We start from the raw sequence: 24011 nt of genomic DNA, 5'->3' as shown, positions 1-24011 counted from the left end.
TCTTTAAGGGGGGGTAGTACACCCCCCCCCCCCGCCGCCGCCGCCGCCGCCGCCACTCTTCCCCCTCCTGCACTGGCGGTTTCCAAAACATTCTTGGGGCGGCAGAGTTCCTTCCTGCTGCCCCTGCCCCCGTCGTTGTCCTTGCTAACGTAAAAGTAGACAGATCTGGTGGCGCGCATGCGCCCTTTGCGGCGCGTGCGCTTGTCCTCGCCGCTGGCACGCGCCGCATGATGTATGTGGCGCGCACGTGCCAGCGGCAAGGACAAGCACACGCGCCGCAAAGGGCGCATGTGCGCCATCAGCTCTGTCTACTTTTATGCTAGCAAGGACAACGACGAGGGCAGGGGCGGCAGGGAGGAACTCTGCCGCCCCAAGAACGTTTTGGAAACCGCCAGCGCCGGGGGGGGGAGTACTACCACCACCACCCTTAAAGAGAAACTCTCCCCCCCCCTGCCCTTCCGAACCGAACCGCGGGGTATCCGGACCAGTCCGGAGGCCTTGTCAATGGCCTCCGGACCGAACCATGCATACTATCTAGCTGCAGTCACTCTGGAGTTCAAGAAAGGCTAGGAGCCCACCTCGTCCCCTGGGAGTCGGACACCTACTTTGGCAATATAGCCCTAATAATTGTAGTGCTTAGCTGGCCTTTAATTGCCTTCTGTATGTACTGTCATGTCATGGGAGATGGGTCATAATGGTTGGCTCAGTTCCCTGCTGCTAAAGTCTCCTTTGGTGAATTTTAAAAGGGGTGGTCTAAGGAGAGTGTCCCTTGTTCCAGGCAAGCAGACTTCAGTTGGCCACAAAAGCCAATAGAATAGGATTTGTCAACTGGCAGCCATCTCTGGATACTTGGAGGTGCCATTTGCCTCCTCGCCCCGAATTCCTGAAATAGCTTGGAAGAATTGGAGAGACACACTATGGAAACAAACTAAAACAAGTCTCTCCTTCTCATCTTGAAGTGAAGGAGCTGGAGAGAGGAGAGTGTTCCCAGTCAAAGTAGCTGAGTGACAGAACTAGTTGCCAATCAAAATCTTAGAGGGTCTCTTCCCCCACCCCACCTGAATAAGGCTGGGGGGAGAATGGGAGTGCTACACGAATGACTCGGCTTCCATCCTGGTTTCCTTTAGTCTTCTGAATCAAACTGTAGTTTGACCTGTAAAAAATTTAATGACTTGAGGCTACCAGACAGTTAACCACCCGTTTGTGCACCACCTCCTTCTTCTTCATAGTGTGGATTTTGAAAGCGATTCTGGTTCTCAAGATGATGGATGTACCAAGAAGCAAAGCCCAAGCCTGTGTCATATAAAGCTCACTGAGCCAAGCGCTGAAGATGTGGCACCATTAGATATCCTAGGTATGAGAATTTCTCTCCAGATGGCACTTTTAGGTGGGACACTTAGTGCCCTGGCATAAACCAGGCTCTGATAACTACTCTGGGGATTTACTTGCATCTTGTAAAATTGGGCTGATAGTCTTCCTACCTCTGATTTTATGACATGCTGAAGCAGTAAACAAGATTAAAGCACTAGGCAGAGTGGGTAAGCTCATTTCTGATGTTGCAGAGCAGAGTTTGTCAACCAGTTCCTCCTTATCTACATGGGTTGCTAGCTGATGAAGGCTGAGATCCAAAATGCGACTTCGGGTATGCTTAAGAATATGGATATACCTACTGGAATTTTTTACTTTGAACAGCAGACCCTTCCCTAAGTCCAATCCATAATAACTGGAATACTCTCAGTTTTAAAAGCTGTTTTCCATGCAGCTTAGAGAGTTAGGGAGAAGTGTCCCTGTTTGAGAAACACAAGCCCAAACCTCTGGCCAAATGATCTTTTAGTTGATTTCTTTATGTTGCAAGCATTGCAGGGACATTTTTCTGGGTATCGTAAAGAAAGATGGCAGTTTGCTTTTGAGATAACAGTACTCTGTTATAATTTTTTTTTAAACCTTTCACTGCTTTGGAAAAAGAAAGGTACAAAGGTGCTTTCAGAAATGCAAGAAAAGCAGATTCCACAAGGTGACTGACTTGCCAGATTAACTAGTTTGTTTTTTAAAAATTGGTTATTTAAAGCTCTAGTAGATTCATCTCACTAATTAAATTCCACAGCTCTAAATTTCTACCTATGATAAAATTGACCTCCAGAGCGGGGTTTGTTTGTTTTTTTGTCTCTTGATGTGTAAAACATTCAGTTCTAATTCTTCAAACCCCAAATATGGCACATTTGATAGTGATTTCTATTCTACTCTTTCTCTGTCATTGTTTTGATTTATATTATAGCAATTTTATATATAGCAGCCCTGTAAATATACAGAGCAGATTTAGAACCTAGTACTAAAATTGTAATATTGAGAGCTGCACTTAGAGCCTCTCATTTCTAAAGTTTGATCAGAATGGATCTGATGTGTCTTTTCCTGTATTGATAACTGTTTCTCTAATTTAAAAAACAAAAAAATGGAAAGAGTGAGCAGGCCTCGGCCTACTATTCTACAATTCTGTTCATGATAACAGATTCTGCTATTTTAAATTCTAAAGTATTTTGTACACATGGAGAAGTGCTGCACATTTATGTGAGTAATCAGTGTCCAAGGAAGGAGTTCCTAGTTTGTTTGCAGACAAGCTTTTTAGGATGCCTGCTGGTATCATTAAAGCACTTAAGTTAAAGCAAGGAATGTACATTTGCTGATTATTGTAGCTTGGTAAAAATGAAAAATAATAGAGGGTAGTGGAACCAAGGAATGCTATTGGTGCACTGGCTACTGCAGAGCCAACAACGTATGGATGCTTAGCCAGTAAGAACAGTTGTAGGGCTGCTCACTGGGATTCCCAGTACAGCTGCCTTACTGCACTTCATCTCACAAAATAACAGCTTCCCTTTGGGGGCAGGTGAAAGCAGAGTCAGTACACAGCACCAGTGAGTGGAGTTCCTGGGAAGGAAGCAACTCCTGGATTAGTGCAGGTGCTGGGAAAGGGCAGCAGGGAAAGAAGGAAGTGCCAGAGCCAGTAGACTTTCTAAACTTTTCTGTTTTCAGGTGCATGTGGTTTCTTGGAGGAAGGACTAGGAAGCACAGAAGGCACTCAAGAAAACACTGGAAATGTAGAAGTTGAGGAAAATGGGGCTGTGGAGAAGAGCCAGAGTTTATTTGTTCCAGATCCCTTCACAAAGGAGCATGACAGCAAATCTTATTCCAGATCTGTACAGGAGGATGAAGCCACAAAGACCACCACAGACAAAAGGACAAGTAATAATGTAGAAACAGTTGGCATTGTGCTGCCTGCTGGAATTGCACAAACCTGTGCCATCCTGTCTGAAGTTGAGCAACAGCAGCTGCAGACCCAGGCTTCACCTGATATTCCTTTAAGTCAAGTCTCTGGGAAGAAACTGAGGCAGAGCATCCAGAAAGTGAATGAGTGGCTTTCTAAAAGCAAGAAGAGTGCTCACACTGAGGAGGTGGCTCAAGATCTGGATCCACGCTTGTTGAATGTAGACTCACCTAGCTCACAGAAGGACAAACGGATAGAAGAAGAGGAATTGACAATATGTGATGGTGACAGGCTTTTGTCCAAACCAATTTCCTCTAAAATTGAAGATAAAATATTTGGGAAAACATACAAAAGGGAACGCAAGTCAACCCCCCGTTGGAATGAGAAGAAAGCAATCCAGATCTCAACAGAAGAAGGCACTGCTGTGAATATCAAATCTTGTGATACACCTGTAAGGAAAACCTTAATGCGAAAGAGGAAGGCTTCATCAGAATTGACACCTGAGGATTTCATCAGGAGGCAGGATGTGAAAGCAAGCATTAAGAGGCCTGGTGAAGATGAAGATCCTAATTTGGAAGAGGGTGGCCAAGGTTATCTTGCTAATAAAAGTCCTGTGCCTGAGGAAAAGGAAGCTGAGTTTCCAGCAGAACCTGTCAAGAAAGGTGTATCCATTTTGAAAGCTGATACCAGCAACTCAGCTCACTTGAGAACTCCAAAGAAGAGAACTAACTCTTTGAGCAAGAGGAACAGGCAATTAGTTGGGCCAGTTGCTGCTTTGCAGTCAGTGATGGATAGAAGTTCCAGGTCCCCTGGGAAGGATGAGATGCAGATAGACAGCTACCCAAGCAGTGAGGAACCAAAAGAGGAAGGTCCAGGCCAGAAGCAAATCAGGCGGAGCAGGAGGCTTCAGGTACTGACAGAAGAAGCCCAGAGGGGTGATAGGAGACTTCAGTTGCATACAGAAGGAACCTGGAGGGAAAGGGAGCCAGCAAAGAGAGGAAAGAAGCAAGTGGAAGAAAGAGAGAGGAAACAAAGTGGGTCTCAGGTGGGAAACATTTCATCCTCTCCCTCTGTAGCAGATGATGACCCCACCATATTGCAAGGCAGGCTGCAGGAGCATATGCCTTGGTTGGGTGCCAACCTGATGGGCATGGAAGATGCTGCAGATAAGGTTTGTACTAATCCTACAACCTCTCCTAGTGTGTTGGGAGTTGTTAAAGGTACCCCAACTGTTGAACAAACAGCAGAGGACAAGCAGCAGAGTCCTCCTTGCATTGTTCCCAATGACTCTCAAGGGAGCTGCTCACTCTTGCAGCTTCATTCTAGGAAGGTGAGGCAAAAGACTTTTGAGGACAAACAGTTCAAAGCAGTACCACAGTCTGAGAAAAGTGCATCGTGTGCCCAAGAACTGAAGAGTGATGGGTTTTGTACGAGGGATATGACAGAAAGCTACAAAGTCCCCAAAACAGGTGGTAAAGCAGGGGCTTTAGAGTTAAATCCAGAAACTGATGACAGTGAACTGGAGACAGGCTTCATGCGGAAGATATTCAGCCGCTGCAAACGCCAATCATTCTTGCTGCATCCAAGTCCAATGAAGGAATCTGCTGCAGAAATTCAAAGGGAGCCGAGCACAGACTGTGTGCAAGACAGCAAGTCTGATTGTGTGAGGAAATCAGTTCAAGATGTAGACAGGATTTATGAGGAAAGAGGACAAGCTCTTACTTGTGAGGTGACCAAAGGCATCTCTGTCCAAAGTCTGTCATCTTGCACCTCCAGTTTCCCTGAGCATGAGAGTAGAACTGAGCACTTCCAGGTTGCTTTACAAGCTCCATCTCCTGACCATCCATCTATTCCGGTGCGTTCTGCCAGTAAGAGAGCTGAGGGCAGAAATCAGCTACAGAGTATAAATCCAGGAAGTGAAAAGGAAGCACCCCCAGAAATGGGAGAAACTGCAAACATGGATGGCAGCAGCAGAAGCCCAAGTTTAAGTCCCATTAATGAAATAAATTCCTATACAGACTGTTTTCAAGGAATAGGACCTGAAGGTGCTGAAAACAAAAGGCTGGCATTGAGCTCCCAGCCAGAACTAGTACAGTTGTGTCCTGAAGCTTGTCAGCAACCACGTCCTGAATTCAGCTCTGTCCACACTGGAGGGGAAAGTAGCACAATGGAACAAAAGCAACTGAAGAGCAGCATAGAACAAGCAATAGAAATTTCCAGCCCAGGTATTCCCAGGTGCCTGGCTTCTGGAGATAATTTGGAACAGTCCACTGAGAGAGAGTTTCACAGCTTTCCACTGTTGTCAGAAACACCGAAGGGCTCGCTGGGTCCAGGCAATGAAGGCAAAAAAAGTCCATCTAATTTTGGGGAAATGGGCAAGAAAGGCATCTTGGCTGTGTTTGCTAAAACTGATGAGGAAACTCCCCATAAGAGAGACCTCAACAGCAGCAACGGATCCAAATCAAAATGTAAAGGCCTTGTTAGAGCATGCCGGAGGCTGGTGCGGAAGCTGTCATCCTCAGAAGAAGAAAGTTCCAGTGAAGATGAAGAGTTGCCATGCTTTCAGGCACTGATATTTGATCAATCAGCAAGTACACCACTGCAGGCAATGAAAGAGAAGGAGAAATCAGCAGAGATTCTAGCAGCAAGCCGCAGAAGTCACCTCAAACCCAAGGATAAGGAGGCCTCTCTAAGTCAGGAATCAGGGTATTCTGTGAACCTCTTTTCCTCACAGTCACATGCATCTGAAGATGACCCTAGCAAATTTCATGACTCGGGACCTAGAATTCCAGCTTCCACAGGAAATCTGACAAGTTCAAGTATGAGTAAAAAGGCCTCTCAAACGAAGGACAAAGTCTCCAGAGATGCTGGGCAACTGAAAGATGGATGCCAAGAACATATGAATGCAGAACTCAATTTAGGTACAAAGCTAGCTAGCTCTTTTCCTTCTTCTTTAAGCACTTATCTGAGACTTGAACTTTGCTTTTCTGCCTCCATTACCAGCTCAGTTATTATATTATTATACATATTTATATACCACTCTTCAACAAAAAGTTCTCAGAGCAGTTTACATCATAAAATAAAATGAAAAGATGGTCCCCTGTGCAAAGAGGCTCACAATAGAAAAAGACACAAGGGAGATGCCAGCAACAGCCACTGGATATATTATATTAGGCTGAATAGGGGCAGTTGCTCTCTGCCTGCTAAATATAAGAAAGCCATCCCTTTAAAAGGTGTCCCTTTGCCTGGGGATAGGCCATCTTAACTACCGAAGCAGTGTAAGATAAATAGAAAGAGAGCAATTTTTCATTCCTTAACTTTTATTAGTAAAGCATTAAAAACTCCCAGCACCATAATCTTCACTATTTCATTTAAGGGAAGAATCACTGAAAAAGAGAGTGAGAACCTTAATAATGGTGCTACGTAATGACAAGCTACGTAAAGATAATTCCTACCTTTGTATGGATCTGCATACAGTGTGAGAGTTGCATGCAGAATGCAAGCTTTCAGGTCACACTGAACTATTCTCCAGGCTGGATTAAAAAAGAAATAAATTAGATATTTCCATTCCACAGCAGTTAGTTACCCAGTTAGCTCTTGTCTGCAAATCACATAGCCTGCCACAGAAACATCTGGGGGTGGTGGTGTAACTTACTTTGAATTTACAGTTTGAGGAAGAGTCCTGACTCATTTGAGAGGTTTCATCCTGCATTTCAGATTCTAACTTGTAGTTCTCTGTTGATGCCCTTTAAGAGGTGGTTCAAACAGAACTATTGCATATTCTTCCTGTTCTCCCAAATGTGGAGGGGAGATGCATGTCACCAAACACTCTACATGTTCACTACAGCAGACACCAGGGTACCTGCAGTGTTGCATAAAAACGCATTGTCCTTAAGACTTTATCCAATAACCTATAGCAAGAGAATACCATATTCTTTCTTTAAAAGTTATATATACATTCCACAAATGAGCCATTATACACCTATACTTTCTACAGTGAAGGTAAGGTAGGTAGGTGTGGACACTTGGATTAAACATGTGTGCACTCACATTCAGTACTTTACACCATGAATAATATAAGCTGTGGGATTCATTGCCATCCAGCAGAATGCTATAGAATACAGAGTTGATTAATGGCTTTAAAAAGGATTGATGCATTACAGATTGTCATTGGTTGCGGGATACAAAACTCCATATAGGAAGACTTGCTTGTCTGGATCCATTCTAGGACAGTCTCTAAAGAAGGCTTTAGTTTCTCAAAGTGACATTTGATGAAGTCAAATCTTCACAAGTCCAGGCCACCCATAAGCAAATATTTGTATAATCCATACTTTTAAAAAACAACAACAACAAAACCCTCTTAGAACTTAAATAAAGTGTTCAAATGGAGCTGGCTTGCTTATTTGCTCAATTCTTCTACGCTGAGACAAGACAAGAAAAGGCATCCCTTTTTCTCTAGAAGTCCTGCTGAGTCCTCTAGCTTCTGTCCATACACTTTCATGTTTAATTTGACAGTGTTGTCATTGCCCAATGTGGCTGAACTGGCTCCTAGGAATTTTGAAGTATTTCTCTAGCCCTGCCACTGCTTATCCCATCTGTGTTCTTTCAGCTCAGGTTGTGATTCTGGCACAAGCCAAGTTTCTGCAGTCTTCTAAGCTTCCCCATTATGGCACATCTTGTTCTTTTAGCTAAGGCTCCCCACTCTGCTTCCTCAAGAGGGTGTAGTTTGGCTGCATCAATAGAGACTCTTTTTGGGGATTTGTGCATCTCTGCCCTGTTACTTTTTGTATGTGAAACAGTGGTTTGTCTTTTGAAGGTGAAGAAACAATGGACTATGACAGCGAAGCTAGCCACATGTGGGATTCATCGGGCCTGTCCTCCCAGAGTGAAACCCTCACCACACAAGTATGTGATTTCTGCTTGTTTCAGAGATGGCTGTAAAGGACTAAAGCAGGCAAAATGCAGTAAGGGGAAGACAAGACCTGGAGATGGGGACTCTCTGAAAAGCTGGTGGAGCACTAGAACAGGCTTCCTTGCTGGAAGAATTGTTTAATCTTAATCACTGAAGTCCTTTTAAGAGCAGGTTGGACTAGTATTAGATTGGTTAGATGGACTCCACCAATGATGTGGGAAAGCAGCAGCTAGATAAATTCATTTTCAGTGCTCCTACCACAGATGTCCATAAGTCAATACTTAGCATTTGTACAATGCACTTTACTTATATTGTTCTTTTGACAGTTGTGTAAGGTGAGTAGTATTATCAACATATTGTAGTTGAGATGGAGGATGGGCTGAGAGTGTGGTTTGTCCAAGGCTGCCGATTGATTGATTGATTGAAGTCATGGGAGATGTGGACCAGGGACTTTTGATCTTTTTTCTGAGCCACTGTGCAATATCAGATCTCTCTGGAGAAGAAGATGCGCATTCTTTACAGAGATATTTAGGTAGGATCCCTTTCTAGTCATTACAATGTAACCGCTGCATAACCTCTAACAAGCTGACCTCTGTAAAACTGGGAAGTCACCCCGTGCTGCAAACTTGTTACCTTTCTTCTTCAGAGAGGGGGAATAGCATTGTGTGGTTTATTCCTCCCACTCACTCCAGTAGGCTGAGCCATTCTAATTTAAGCTTGCTTGGCCTCTCAAGTAGAAGGAGTCACTTCAGTTCAGTCCTACCTCCTCTGGGATAATAGGACTTTGTTGATGCACTGCTTCTACCCTGTTCCTTTCCTTATGCTTCAGGCCAAGAAGAGAGTCAGAATGCTGCAGCAGTTCTTGGGAGATTCAGTAACCGGCCATGACTCTATCCCAGATGACACTGTGTGTGTCATTCTGTTCTTTGGAAGAGAAAATGGATTTCTGCCAGTCTGTGAACCTGGATGGAAAAGCCCACCCAGTATGAGGACTGTTTCCTCATTTAGACTGTGAACAATCATGATAGGGAAGAGGAAACAACGCTGCCACACAGACTGGATATCTCTGGCATCGTATTGACTTTGGTCAAGGGTAGTGTTGTGCCCTTCCATCCAACACTGGGATGAATCCTACCACTGGGCAATAAGATCTTGCTTTCTCTTTGTCCCCTACCCCATATCATAAATGGGAGTTCTTCCACATGATCTCTGTGCTTTACACAATTGGACTTTGTGCCTGTGCAGAGACCTCATTGAAGTTATCCAAGTTGATTTCCTTCCCAAATAGGCGGTAGATTTTCCTCCTTCTGGTGACATCATAGCCTCCAGTCTTTCTTCATCCGCCAACAGATTGACACCGATCTTTGCTCTGAACTAAAAAAACACCCTTTTATTCTTCATACTTTCAAACCTCTAATTTTCTCTCCTTGTCTATCATTGTTTTGTTTTTTCCATTCTCTCAGCGGTTTGATTTTCTTCACATCCCCCCCTTCCCCAGCCACCCTGTGGAGGGGTCAGCATTTTTTACCCCCTGACAGCCACTTTTAAACCTTGTGCCCATTGCAGGGCCAAGCTCCCTTCTACGGACAAAGACAACCTCTGCCTCTTTTGTCTCAGCGAGGCCCATAAAGTGGAAATCTGTGCACTCTGCCACATTCACTAAATGGGCCAGAAAGAACTGGGCCTCTCAGTTCTTGGCGCTGGGAACAAGCCCTCCAATTGTCTCAGGTAGCCTCTGCCTCTTCCACAATGCAGGCTGCTGCAACCACAGCCCCTTGCTTCAGCCGCTGCCAATTCATATAACCTTGGCACCTCCTCTCAGTTCTCAGAGCCTGCGGCTCCCACTTCACTAGATATGGCATCCTCCCCTAGAGCTGCTGCCTAAAATGTGGCTCTCGTGTCTTCGGGATCAAATCCCTCGGCCACATCCACAAGGAGGGGAGAGGAGAAGACTCAGCCACTTTCCAAACCGCTCAAATGCCTGGCACCTTCCTCAGAGACTTCCGCTCTCCATAAACAGAAAAAGAAGCGCAAATTATCGAGCCATCAGAAAGCGCCTCTATCAAAGCAATTGACACTGCCTTCTGACCTTTTTGAACCCGAGGATCAGGGCCTCAAATCCGAGGGTGATCCCCTCAATGCGGAGGAACCTCTAGATACCGAGGACCAATTTTTAGAGCAGGAGGATAATTTTGAACCTGAAAGCCAATCAGTACAGGGAGTATCTCCCAGTAGAAGAGGAAGATTTACAATCCAGATTTGAGGCACTCTATCCCAGGCACCTGCTCCCAAGCTCATCACAGGCCTATACGGCCCATTGATCTCAAGAAGACTCTCTCCATATCAACCTCTATTATGCCAGCTGGGACAAACGCTCAGCCTATAGGTCCTACAACACCATGACCTCTTACCCTGGGGAACTTAACCCATATGACATCTCCCAATGGCATTATGCCCACACAGAACAGCCTTACAGGTAGGGATGTGCAAAAAATTTCGGGCACAGAACGACCTGTGCCCGAAACGAACAATTTCGGGTGATTCGGGGCCGAACCGAATCACCCCCGATGTCCCCCGATATTTTTCGGGCACGAGCCGAATCACCCGAATTTCGGACCCGAAAAATTCGGTTGATTCGGTTCATGGTTGATTTTTGGCGATTGTTTTAAGTTTTAGTGACTTTGGGGCAGTTCGGGGGCATAGCATGGGATCTGGGCAAAAGGAGTGGGGTGGGGTGGTAGTGCCTAATGGGTGCAGGCTACCACCCCAATTTCAGGGGGAGTTTTTTCAGGAAGTTTTTTCAGGAAGTTTTTTCTGAGGTGTGAATTCTCATTCTATCATAGCAAATGAGATTTTTTTCAATTAAACAACTCTCATGACCCCACTTTCACTTTTTCACACCTCAATTACTATGAATAATATGAGGAAGTAATCAATTTAGCACACTTCACCTTATGAAGACAAACCTCATAAATTCACCAAAATTCACCCCTCTGCCCAATCACTCTGAAATTGGGGACGGGTGGTAGTCTCCACCCATTAGGCACTATCTACCAGCCCACCCCACTCCTTTGGGGCAGATCCACTTACTGCCCCCAATCTGCCCCAAAGACACCCAAACTTCAAATATTCCCAAAAAATCAGCCCTCTGCCCAATCCCCCTGAAACTGGGGTGGTAGCCTCCACCCATTAGGCACTACCACCCCACCCCACTCTTTTGGGGCAGATCCACTTTCTGCCCCCAAACTGCCCCAAAGTCACTAAAACTTCAAAAATTCTCAAAATATCAGCCCTTTGTCCAATCCCCCTGAAATTGGGGTGGTAGCCTCCACCCATTAGGCACTACCACCCCACCCCACTATTCTGCCCCAGGCCCCACTTTCTGCCCCAATCTGCCCCAAAGACATGAAAATTTCAGAAATTTCCCAAAAACCAGCCCTTTGCCCAATCCCCCTGAAATTGGAGTGGTAGCCTGCACCCATTAGGCACTACCATCCCACCCCACTCCTTTTGCCCAGATCCCATGCTATGCCCCCGAACTGCCCCAAAGTCACTAAAACTTAAAAAATTCGCCAAAAATCAGCCCTTTGCCCAATCCCCCTGAAATTGGGGTGGTAGACTCCACCCATTGGGCACTACCACCCCACCCCAAAATTTTGCCCCTGGGCCCCTTTTTACCCACCCGAATCGATTCGGATTAAATCCGAATCCGAACCGAATCAAGGGTGATTCGGGTGACCCAGATTTGGGCACAAAACAGAACGGGTGATTCGGTTCAGGTCCGAGCCGAATCACCCGAAAACCCGAATTGCACACCCCTACTTACAGGCCTTCTCAGTCCCAGCTGGACCAGTGGGACTATCACAGACCCCACAGAGACCACTCTTGATCTCCACAATGGGCCACCTTAGCACCTCCTCACAGACCAAGCTGTCCATGCCACCACCTGTCACTGCCCTAATGTCATCACTGGGTCAAACGTCAAACCACGTCTTCAAAGCCACCATCTTCAAATCCACAAGCCCTTACACGGGACAAACCACAGGCCCATCCAGATCAGCCTACTAATACTGCCACTCCTCTCAGTCTGACCCAACCAGACGCGTTCAGAGTCCTAACCCACTCAAAGTGCCAAGGAAACCTCAGGGCAAGATAGTGATGGAGAGGCAGATACCCAGTCATCCCAGTCAGATGCTGCATCCCTAGCCTCCTCTCCCATTGACCTCCTAACTGACTCCAAACCAGGATCTCCTTCAGAGGACTATAAGATCTATGCAGAGTACATCTCCCATATTGCAGCCTCCCTTGGCATACCCCTCGCTCAACAAAACAAGGCTGAACCAGACCCTTTATTTGGCCTCATAGAAACAGACACATGGGCCCTATCTCACTTCTGCCAAATGCTGCCCTCATGGACATCGCCAAGACCTGTTGGGCATGACCGTCTTTTCTGCCTCAGCCTACCAAACATTTAGAAACATTTTACAGGGTGCACACGGAGGATGAACAAGTGGGAAATTTACTACAACACCACCCTACTCCTAACTCGGTGGTAGTAGAATCTTCCATTTCCAAGAACAGCATGCTCCACCTCCACACACCCAGACAAGGAGGATAGAAAACTGGACAGATTTGCAGACGCCTCTATATCTGCCCTACATTTCAAGTTGGCTAACTACCAGGCTTACAACGCCTGTTATAATCACTTCCTCTGGGAGAACCTAGCCCCCTTCTTAGACCAGCTGCCTCCAGCTAAAAAGGAGCCTGCCAAGACCTTCCTCAAAGAGGTTACCCAGTTAGTCAAGCAGGAACTCTGCCAGACATTCAGCAGAATGTGCCTCTATAGTCATGGCCACTTCCATAGCCATCGGTCACCACGCATGGTTGCGCTCTTCTGGCCTAGCCTACGATGCCCAATCCTGAATAGAATACTTGCCCTTTGATGGCAATGTGCTATTTGAGGAAAAGATGGACAAAAGACTGCAAAAGGTCCAATGCCTTCACAATACTGCTTGTTCCATGAGCTACCAACCATCCACGCCTAGACAACAGACCAACTAGATGGAATTGCACTCAATCTCAGCACCCCTCTACTCAATACCACCAGAGTTATCGTTCCTTTCATGCACCTGGTTTCAATCCTATGGGAAACGTTCTTCATACAATATACAGCGTACACCACCCAATAAGACCAGACAGCCTGCCTCCTTCCCCAAGAAGCAGTGACTCTTCCCTCCAGCATAAGAGGGTCCCCTGACTGTCTCCCTACTTCTCGACATGGGAGGCCACTACATCAGACTTCTGGGTCCTCACAATAATAAGAATTGGGTACGCACTGGAATTTTCATCTATACCCCCATTCAATCAACCAGTCACTACCAAAGCCACCCCATCTTACTTGCAGAGGTGACTTGGTTACTTGACAAAGAAGCCACAGAACTGGTTTTCAACCCTTCCTCAAAAGGGTTCTATTCCCCATACTTCACCATTCCCAAACACGACGGAGGCTTCCATCCTGTCTTGGACCTCAGACAACTCAACCACCGCATCACCTACAAACGCTTCCATATGCTCACCATCACTACTATTCTCGCCTTTCTGTAAATAGACACCTGGTTTGTGTCTCTAGACCTCAAGGACTCGTACTATCATGTTACCATCCGTCCTCAACATCATCACTACCTGCACTTCAAAACTGGAAACAACACCTGCCAGTTCAGGGCACTCCCTCCCCCCCCCCCCCCCCGTCTTGATACATAGATGATTCCATTGCGCCTATAGCGGTACATATCCAGGGAGCAGCCAGTGTTCAGGCCAACACTCTCAGCAGAGCAGGCGCAGACTCCCATGAGTGGCAACTAGACCGAGACATCCTGCTGCCCATTTTTAGCCTACTTTCTAGTAGGCTTATGAAATCACCCGGTATTGAGTGAGTGTGTGTGTGTCTGTGTGTTCATCCCCTATCAGCTTCGCAACACCTGGACCAATATGAACCAAATCGAGTGCAGTTGTAGGGACACATAGGGACACCTCAATGGCTTAGTTTGTGATGATGTCATCCACACCGATTCAAGATGACAGACATGTAAACTTTTGAGGCACATGTGCACTAAAGTGTGGACAGTCTAACCAATTTGAACCAAATTTGCTACAGCTATATGGGCACATAGGGATGCCCCAGTGGTGTAGTTTGTGGTGATGTCATCCGCTCCAATCCAAGATGGTGGATTCATAAACATTTGAAGTGCAAGAGATCTAATTTGTGGATCTCAATTTGAACCAGTTTAGATCTCCTTGTTTCCCACTTGAATGCCCAGTACTGGCTGTGGCCCTCACTCCCTAGGCAATGCCTTTGCCAATTCCTCCACAGAGTGGCAAAGGCATTGCCTAGGGAGTGAGGGCTGCAGCCCGCCCTGGAGAAATAGAGGGGACACTGGGCATTCAAGTGGGACACAAAGAGGTCTATTTCTGGGTGAAACCACCTGAGAACAAGTTGTTCTAGTAAGAACTAATCAGCCTACTTTCCTTTCACTCTCTCTGCAACTGGACTAAATTAGGTTCAAATCGAGATCCACCTCGAGTGCTTCGCAAAATCCAGCATGACCAAGTGGAGTGCACCCTAATCGCCCCTTGGTGGCCCAGACAGCCATGGTTCTTACACCTCGCAGCAGGTAATCATCTTCGTCTACCAGTTATTCCTCACCCAGCGGGCAGGTCAGCTTCTACATCCAGACCTCCACAGGCTCCATCTCTCGGATACAGACCTCCACAGGCTCCATCTCTCGAAGAAATCTGCAACAATAAAATCATATCAGCATAAATGGACCTTCCTCCACAGAACATTGACCCCAAGGAGGTTTCTTCAGAACATGTTTGTACCTATCTTATCTCCCTGAAGGAATCAAGGAATTCCTCTCTGAATTCCAGGAAGGAATCCTGATCCCAGGAAGGAATCTCTCCCTGAGGAAATCAAGATGTCTTCCCTAAGGGTCCATTTGGCGGCCGTAGTAGCTCACTCGCCATCCTCCTTTACGTCCTTCTTCAAGGACCATGTTGTCAACAATTTCCTAAAAGGCTTAGCTCATCTCTACCCTGATATCCCCATCATGTCTCCACCCTGGGACCTCTCTCTGGTACTCACCTGTCTCATGAGACACCCCTTTGAACCCATGCAGATGTTCTCTCTGGACCTATTTTCCTGCAAAGTGGCATTTCTAGTATCCATCATGTCTGCAAAATGTGTGAGCAAGCTACGGGCCTTACGGGTAGACTCCCCATACTTAGTCGTCCACAAGTACAAAGTAGTGTTCCATCCTGACATCGCCTTCTTACCTAAGGTCGTTGCCTCCTTTCATCGATCTCAACCACTTACCTTGCCAGTTTTCTTTCCCAACCCTTCGGATGATGCATAGTGCCATCTTCATGCACTCTGTGTCTGCAGGGCTCTTGTGTTCTGTGTTCATGGGACCACTGCATGGCATTCCACTCAGTCGCTTTTTGTGACCCACACAGGCCCCAACAAGGGCAGCCATGCTTCCTCTCAATCCATATTCAAATGGATAGTTAAAGTTATAACATTGTGTTACCAACTTGACAAGAAGGACATACCTCACTCTATAAGGGCTCATTCCACCAGAGCAGTAGCAGCCTCCACAGCCTTTGACAGGGCCGTCCCTATTGACGTCATCTGCCAAGCAGTAACCTGGGTATTCCCACACTCATTTATTCACTTATTCATTTATGCACTTGACATTCGCTCCTGAAGAGATGCATGAGTCCTGCAATCACTCTTCACTTGAAAACCCACCTCCACGTAAGACATGTGTACGGGTGCAGCTGGCTATGCGCCCAATCGTGTAAAGCACAGAGACCATGTCGAAGAATGTCATGTTGTTTACGTGTAACTCTGGTTATTTTAGTGGTCATCTGTGCTCTTACATGCCCATCCAACCTCCCCTTGTTAGTTCTTTAAGTTGCCGGATTCAGTGACTGAAGGAGGGAGGCTATGATGTCACCGGAAGAGGGAGGAGCTACCGCCTATTTTAGAAGGAAATCAGCTTGGATAACTCTGATGAGTTCTCTGCACAGGCACAAAGCCCAATCATGATGGGGCACAGATGACCACTAAAAGAATCCATGTTACAGGTAAACAACCTGACATTTTCTCCACCCCAATTTTGGAACGGGATAAGTGGAGGTGGTAGAACATGATTTGGGCCAAGACCTGAATACCAAGGGACCACATGCAAGGATAGCGTATCTGCAGTACAATTCTTCCTCTCCTCCATTCTTCTTTCCTTTGAGTCCAAAGCACTGAGTGCTCCTTCCTCTCATTTCTGCAGTCCCAGGGCAACTGACAGAAAGTAAGCCCACTGTAACTGCTTGTTCTGTTGTGTGGCCAAGGGGAATCTTCTTCTTGCTGTTGTGCTCTTCCTTAGAAGGAGAGTTTGCAGTCCCTCATGGTCTTTAGTCCTCTCGCTGGTGGTAGAGGCCAAGGTATGCTTCCCTTCTACAGCAATAGATGCATTCTCTTCAGTGGATGGAAAGTGTCCTGCCTGCACCGATCTAGTTGTCTCATCGTTTGGAGTCAGACTAGAAGTCCTTCAGCTCCAGGGCTTTCAGCCAGAGTAATGTGAGTTTTGAAAACAATTTTCTCTTCTGTTCTCTCCTCCTCTCTCTGTACTATTTTTTATAGAGCTGTGTTGGCCTCCACAGTTAACATTCTGAGTAGATTTGCTTGGTTTTGAGCACTTTTTTGTCTTAGCCTTTTCTTTGCTTTGCAAGGTCCCCAAACTGATCTTTCTACTCAAGAAAACCAAGCAAGCTTAATTAGAAGGGTTCTACCTACAGGAGGGAGCAGGGAGAAGTAAAACATACAAAGATACCTTGTATCCACTGAAGAGAATGATCCTATCGTGCAAAGTCTAAAGTTTATTTCTCATCCATTTGTAGCAAAGAGATGCCATGCAGAACAATTTAAAAGAACTCCAGCAGAAGATGGCTATTCTTGAAGCAGTTCTTCAGGAAACCCAGAGTGATGACTCAAAAGAGTTGCCACTGCCTTGTGACAAGAGCAGAAAAGATCAGAAAGGGGGTGAGTAGGGCAATGCCTTTAATGCTTTCCAAGAAGATGGAGATTCTAGAATCCTTTCCTACCAGTTAGCTTGAAATACATCTGTGCTAGGGATTACTTTCATAGAGTTGTAATTTTCATTATAGCATTTGTAAGCTGCACTGCAGACATGCTAATAACCCAGGTTGGCTTCTAGTTTTGACAGCAGCCTAATCTGAATTGGAGATGACATGACAGCTACCAGTCCCCAACATACGCTAGCATACACTGTTACTCCGTGCTACTGAGGAATAGCTAGAGGACCAGGAAGAAAGGAGAGTTTCTGTCAGGAAATAGCTCTGGAAGATCGGGAGAGACAGCACGAAACCCTCCTCTCATGCATATGCTCCTCTCTGTTTCTTTCTACACTTTCCTTTCTGTTGTTGCTGTTGCTACTACTACATCTATACCACCTTTCAACAGAAGTTCTCAAAGTGGTAGAAAAAGTAAACAAAGGTGGTTCCCTCTCCCGAAAGGGCTCACAATCTAAGGTAAACAGAAGGTAGACACCAGCAAAAGCCACTGGAGGGATGCTGTGCAGGTTGATAGGGCTAGTTGCTCTCCACTTTAAATTCACCACTTTAAAAAGTGCCTCTTTGCCCAGTGGGGTCTGCTGTCTGAAGAAATATGACAGGAAAGGAGGAGGCAAGAAAGGACTACTAATTTAGTGCCAGGTTGCACATTGGGAGCATGTCAATTTCAGACCTGTATTTTATGGCTAGGACTCCTAGGCCCCTGCACTGAGCAGCAAACAAATGTACATGGAGGAGCAGTACAGCTGTCAAACAGAAGTTAGTTGACAGGGATGTGCACGAATCAAGATTCATGCACTGATTTGAAGCTCAGCCCGGGCACCTTTAAAAATAAGGAGAGCAGGTCCATTCCTGTTCCTCCACCACTCGCCGCAGCTTCCTGCTGTGGTGGTGCACCCCTCGTGGTGCGCCAGTGCACACATGGTCTCCATACATGTGCGGCGGCCATATGTCCCACTGTGTGAGGGGTGAGGGGTGCTGGGTGCACCTTCCACAGCAGGAAGGTGCACTGAGCTGTTGAGGAGCAAGTATGGACCTGCTCTCCTTACTTTTAAAGGTGCCCGAACTGAGTTTCCAATCAGTGTACGAATCTTGATTCGTGCACATCTCTATTAGTTAATCCCTGGGGCCATTGGGACGCTTGTTGGGGGGTGGGTGGGGGGGAGTTTCACAATAAGCTTGTCTGGCCCTGGATATTGCTTCAGCAGTGCCCAAGGTTCCAGTAGATTGTGGCACTAGTTATTGCTGCATCTCATGGCAGCAAGTTTTGGGAGTTGAGGTGGGTCCCCCTTTGTAGAGGGGTGGCAGAAAGGTATTTAGCAATAGCAATAGCACTTACATTTATATACCGCTCTATAGCCGGAGCTCTCTAAGCGGTTTACAATGATGTAGCATATTGCCCCCAACATTCTGGGTACTCATTTTACCGACCTCGGAAGGATGGAAGGCTGAGTCAACCTTGAGCCCCTGGTCAGGATCGAACTTGTAACCTTCTGGTTACAGGGCAGCAGTTTTACCACTGCGCCACCAGGGGCTCTTTACCAATTGTTGATAATCCCAAGTGAAATATTCACCACTCTTGACTGTTCTGAAAGGAAAGACAAAGAAATCAGACGATATATGAATACTGGGGCAGTTCAGACATCATGTGGAGCCAAGATTAAACCTTGGCTTTGCATGCCAGCAATTCATATGGTAATGCGTTTTTGCTGCTGTTGCTGTTTCTGCTGCCAACCTGTAGCTGGCAGAGCAGGTTATTGTTCCCATTCGTGTTGCATGAAGAGCAGTCCAGTCACCTCTTGGTCCTTCGTGTTTCATGGTCTCCCTTGTAGCTAACCTGTGTCTTTGCATTCATGTGTCCTGTATCTCGCTGCTGTTCTGTTATACTCCCCATCTAGGAAGTAGGGGTTGAAACCCAGAATGATGGGCAGCCCACGGGTTTTTGTTCAATGAACAAAAAAGTTGCCTCGATCCAGCCCATAGAGTGCAACATCTAGGCGTGATTATCGGACACCAGAGCTGTCAGGATCTTGTTTCCATAGGAGAGGAAAGACAAGTTGCAGTCTCATCAGATGGTGTCATTTTCTTTCAGTTGGTGGCTTCAACAAAACAACCTCTCCAGGCTCTATCCAAATCATTCTAGCTGCAAGTCTCAGTGGCTGGGGGCTTGCGGTTAGTCCAATATGGCCCAGAAGAGATGAACAGAGAGCAAAGCAATGCATGGTCTACATTGGTTGGGACTGAGAACTATCCAACTGGCCCTCGCTTCAGTGTTTCCTCTAAGGCGTGCATGTGTGCTTTCACTCATACATCTTTTTATGTCCACTCAGTTAATTTTAGATCCCACTCAGGTGTAATCAGGAAGGCTCCATTCTGAATATATGTGTGCACACACTGCCTTGATACTGCCACCCAGAAAAAAATTCATTCCACACACAGATGAAAAAAATTAGAGAGAACCCTGCCTCTCCTCCTCCCTTTCCTTCCAGAAGAAACTTCTGGCAGACAATGTCACTTGCTGCAAAGGCACATGTTGGCCATTATAGACTAGACACCTTTGTCTTCTGATGATGCACCTTTGAAAGAATGGTGCTCCAAATGGTTCTCTCCCACTAGACCTGAGCAGTGAGGAGACTTGTTGAGAGCATTAGTACTGCTGCCAAGCATCCCACTGTGGATACCCTCTACAATTGACAGGTATTAGAGTGTTGGACTTAGAAGAACGATAAAAGGTTTCTTATCATCTATGGATAGAAGATATCCAGCCCCACCCAGTATTAAATGTTCTCACTGCTCATAGAGAAGACTAGGAGCAGCCAGTTCTGCTCCTAGGACACTGTTAGGCTTAGTTTTCCTGGGGGTGGTTTTTTATCATACCTTTTTCTCCTACTTCTCTGTTATTTCAAAAAAAGTATAGTAAGTTCTTGACACAGTGCTTGCTTAGTGTGTTTTTTAAAGTAGTCATTTTTTTAACCTCTCAGCTCTAGTATACTATGTCTGTCTGTGTTCATTTCCTCCTCCCTTTTCGAAAGACATTTTAAAGAATTTGCTTAGCCCTGTCTCCAGAGCAAGTAGGAAGAATAACCGACTCTGGACATCCTCTCTCCACTAATGAGAAGAAACCGTCACAGCAAGTCCAATGCCACCCCGCCCCCAGCCCTTCTTAACATCGTAGTTTCATTCTAAAATCAAACACTTCCTCTGTGCACTTCATTACCACACTGTAGATTCAGCCGCTGATGAGTTTATGAGTTAATTTGCTCATTGTTACCAAGGAGTTTATGCATATTAAGCTTGAGCTCTGTTGCCATGGCACTGGTTTTAAAATGCGTTTCAATCACCGTATTGTTGTGACAGTATCTCAGGTTAGTTTGTTTTCTTCAGTTAAATAAATCTGAGAAGCCACCTTGGCCTTGCAGAGGGTGTTCTTTTGGAATTGCCCCAGTTGTAACTAGCTGTGCTTATAAATGATATCCTAAGAAATGAACCTCACTCAGGGCTGTTATTGGCAACTCACTCAGACTGTGCTTTGAGCAGGCAAGATCAGCTTAGTTACCACATCAACAACCAGTTCCCTTTCTGAGATGATTTTGCTCTTTTTGCATTTGACTTCTCGAGAAATCTTGATTGGCATTCCACTACTTTTTTATTATTGATTATTCATATGCCAATACAAAACATTATCTGAAGTCTGATACTACGAAGTTCATCATCCAAAATTGTATAGGGCAAAAATAACTGCTCAATTTCCACTAATGCAAGAACCTGAATCTATGGAACATCTTGAGTAAAAAATCAATAACACCAACCAAAATATTCTTTTGTAATCCATTCAGACATCAAATCTTCCTAGAGATTTATGAGCTCTGACTCATAGAATTTATATATATCCAGAGAACATTACTTCTTTATCAAACCTGTGTTTTAAGCTGCTTCTTTCTCTTTAAGTGTTCCCGTTATTTTGAGCTGCTCTACAACAGGCCTTTGTTTTGACATAAACCCCTAAGAGAGAAAGGGCCCATCCGGGGGTGGGGGGACTAGTTGAGAGACAGCTTGCTTTTTGCTCTCTCCTTCCTGCCTCTCAGAAAAAGGAGGCAGGGTGGTTGGGGGCCAGGGGCTCATCTTCACCTTTTCATCCCCGGGCCTGCTCTAACCATGCTACACTCTGTGACCCACCAACCTGAATAGAGTCCAGCAGCCATGCCTTGTGGGCTTGCAAATAATCGACAGTACCTCCCTGCTTTTCTAGTCACAGGCAAGCAACAAACTGGAAGGTTTATTGAGCCTTTGGTGGGCCATTGTTTGTTGCTGCTGAACTATATTCAACTTGGTGAGTCGCAAAAAGTGCAGGCCTACTACCTAATAGTTGGTCAAATCCAAGATATGTCTTAACCGCAAAGTTTTCCAAGGACCACTTCCATGTTACTTTCAAATCTATGGTTTAAGTAGGATCAGGAAAAGGGAAGGTTGAAGATCAGAATTTGTCACAATGAGGATTTTGGATAGCCAAGCAAAACGCTTCTCCCAAGCCATCCTAAGGAGATTAGTGGGTTCAACTTCACAGCATCCAATATTCTATCTCTAGCCGAGGCAACTCTTGATGCTCTGGAGGAGCAGGAAGAGGGAACCTCAAAACTTTATTCTAGGGGTGGGTGGGGATGGATATGAGAGGGAACTGTTCTTAACTCTAAAGGACCATCCAGGAGGCATCTCTGTAGAAATTTCAGTGCTTCAGACACTTATCTAGCTCAGGCTTATGAGTAGCTATTTGCCTACTTGGCAAGTAACAATTTCATACCAGCAAGGATGTATTTGTAAATTGGAAGAGAGCTGGTCCTGTTCTGTTTCACCACTACTGCTACAACAGGCTTGTAAACACTCCTATAAACTAATAACTTTTGTGTACTCGCCTGCAAGTCTGGCCTGGCTCCTTGCTCTCACCAACTGCCTGAAGAAGCAGTTCCTGATATTTTACATCTATATCTATACACATACAGGGGTGAAGAAATGTTGGCTCAGTTTATCAGCCAGACAAAATGTTTTACTCATCAAGCTATGTTGGTACATGGCTCATCAGGATTTTTTTTCACTCGTCACAGACTAATGTATTTCTGCAGCAGAGTGTTTGTGTGTGTGTGTGTGTGTATAAGTTTGCTTTCTGGTCTCCTATATGTTTATAATTTCTTTTTTTCAAAGTGAACTTCAGCTTATCTGGAGAGGGCTGCTGAGTTTGAAATTCACTACATCCAGATATAAGTTGAGCCTTATTTGATATGAGGAAAATATATTCCTGATGGGTCTGGCTTCAAGATTAATGTTTTTGTGGCATTTTGAAATCCAATCAAAGCTAGCTCCTTAGATGACTATAAATAGCATGTTTGAGTATTAAGTCAGTGAAATCGATTAATTAGCTTCCTCTGAGCCCGGAAACAGACTGAAAACAACTTAATTAATACGGCCCTTGTTTGGGCTGTCAGGCCAGAATAAAGTATTTTGAGTCTTCTCATAAAAGCTTCAACCTGATTACATTTATTGATGGCTTGATTACAAATTATAACCCCCCCTCTTGGCTGTTCTAAAAAGCCTTTTGCCTTTTTTCTAATCACTTCTGGGGAGAAGAGAGATTAATGCTCTTTTGAGGGATCGTAAATACAAAGCGTTAAAAAGTAGTAAAGAGAACATTGCCTTAGGCCTGTTCTGCTGTTTTCATGTTTTTTCCTGCTATTTTATCATTAGTTCCACCAAATGCATCACTTGACACTTTGTGAATGTATGTGTTTTTTAAAGGTGATTGAATATTCAAAGTGTAATTTGAGTACTGAGTTACATATGAGCAGTATATCATACATTGATGCAGCCCTGTGGGTGTTTTATGGACCTGTAAAGATGCAGCTACTCTCCAGTGTCAGGAACTAAAATGGTTCTACTTTCCATGGTTAAGGTTTCATAATAAATCAGCAAAATACTAAAACTGCTTTAAAGACTCATGTCACTTCAAGATAACTGGATGAAAAACATATCACTCACCTTGTGATTCATACAAAACCTATTTTGTAAACAGACTCTTAGTAGCTGGAGCCCAGTGGATCTTAGACTACTACGTGAATGTAAAATGGATATCCTTTTCTAAGTATATAATAGGTTCAGAAATTGTCATTCATTATTAGTAGCACCCGCTCAGACTTTCATTGGGTTGCTGTGAATGTTCACAAACATTCTTATGAGTAATGTTTGTCAGCAGTAAAATGGCGGTTTCACTTCTCAGAGTGTTCATTTGGATTTAGGGAGAGGCAGTGTGCATTTACTAGGGGGTAAGCAGACAGACAAGAGAAGGCTGGTAGTCAGGGGGGTAGGTGGAGGTGGAGCTGTGATTCTGGAAAATCACAAATTGAGGGTGAACTGGTTTTCCAGTTACTACCAACTAAACGTTTAGATGCAGGCCTTTAGGAGCTAAAGCATCCTAGTCTTTTCTTGAATCTTCAAGAATGCAGACTCTACTGTAATGTTATGCCCTTTTATGTATTTTCTGATTTGCTCTTTGCTGCCATGATATATAGCTTAAATTGTCTCTGTGCAGTGTTTCTTTACTTAAAATCTACTTATTTTTTTAAAAAAATCTTTCATCTTAGCCTGATCTTTACTATGTGTTCTTGAAATAAATTTAACTACTCTGAACCATATTTGAACTAGAACCCA

General features: G+C 45.1%; 1 protein-coding gene across 4 annotated transcripts in view; it reads left to right on the top strand.

The window, feature by feature from the left end:
- The window catches only part of BRCA1 (BRCA1 DNA repair associated), an 80250-nt gene that overhangs the window by 35162 nt on the left and 21077 nt on the right, over nucleotides 1-24011 (top strand). For all 4 annotated transcript variants that reach the window (XM_053260100.1, XM_053260102.1, XM_053260101.1 and 1 more), the window contains 4 exons: nucleotides 1230-1354; nucleotides 3028-6180; nucleotides 8076-8164; nucleotides 17124-17265. In XM_053260100.1, coding sequence (XP_053116075.1) covers nucleotides 1230-1354; nucleotides 3028-6180; nucleotides 8076-8164; nucleotides 17124-17265 — 3509 coding nt within the window. The remainder of the gene's footprint in view (nucleotides 1-1229; nucleotides 1355-3027; nucleotides 6181-8075; nucleotides 8165-17123; nucleotides 17266-24011) is intronic.

This window comes from Hemicordylus capensis, chromosome 6, assembly GCF_027244095.1.
Source record: "Hemicordylus capensis ecotype Gifberg chromosome 6, rHemCap1.1.pri, whole genome shotgun sequence".
Classification (NCBI taxonomy): Eukaryota; Metazoa; Chordata; class Lepidosauria; order Squamata; family Cordylidae; genus Hemicordylus; species Hemicordylus capensis.
The sequence above is the reverse complement of the archived record's forward strand: the minus strand, read 5'-3'. Positions and strand labels throughout refer to the sequence as shown.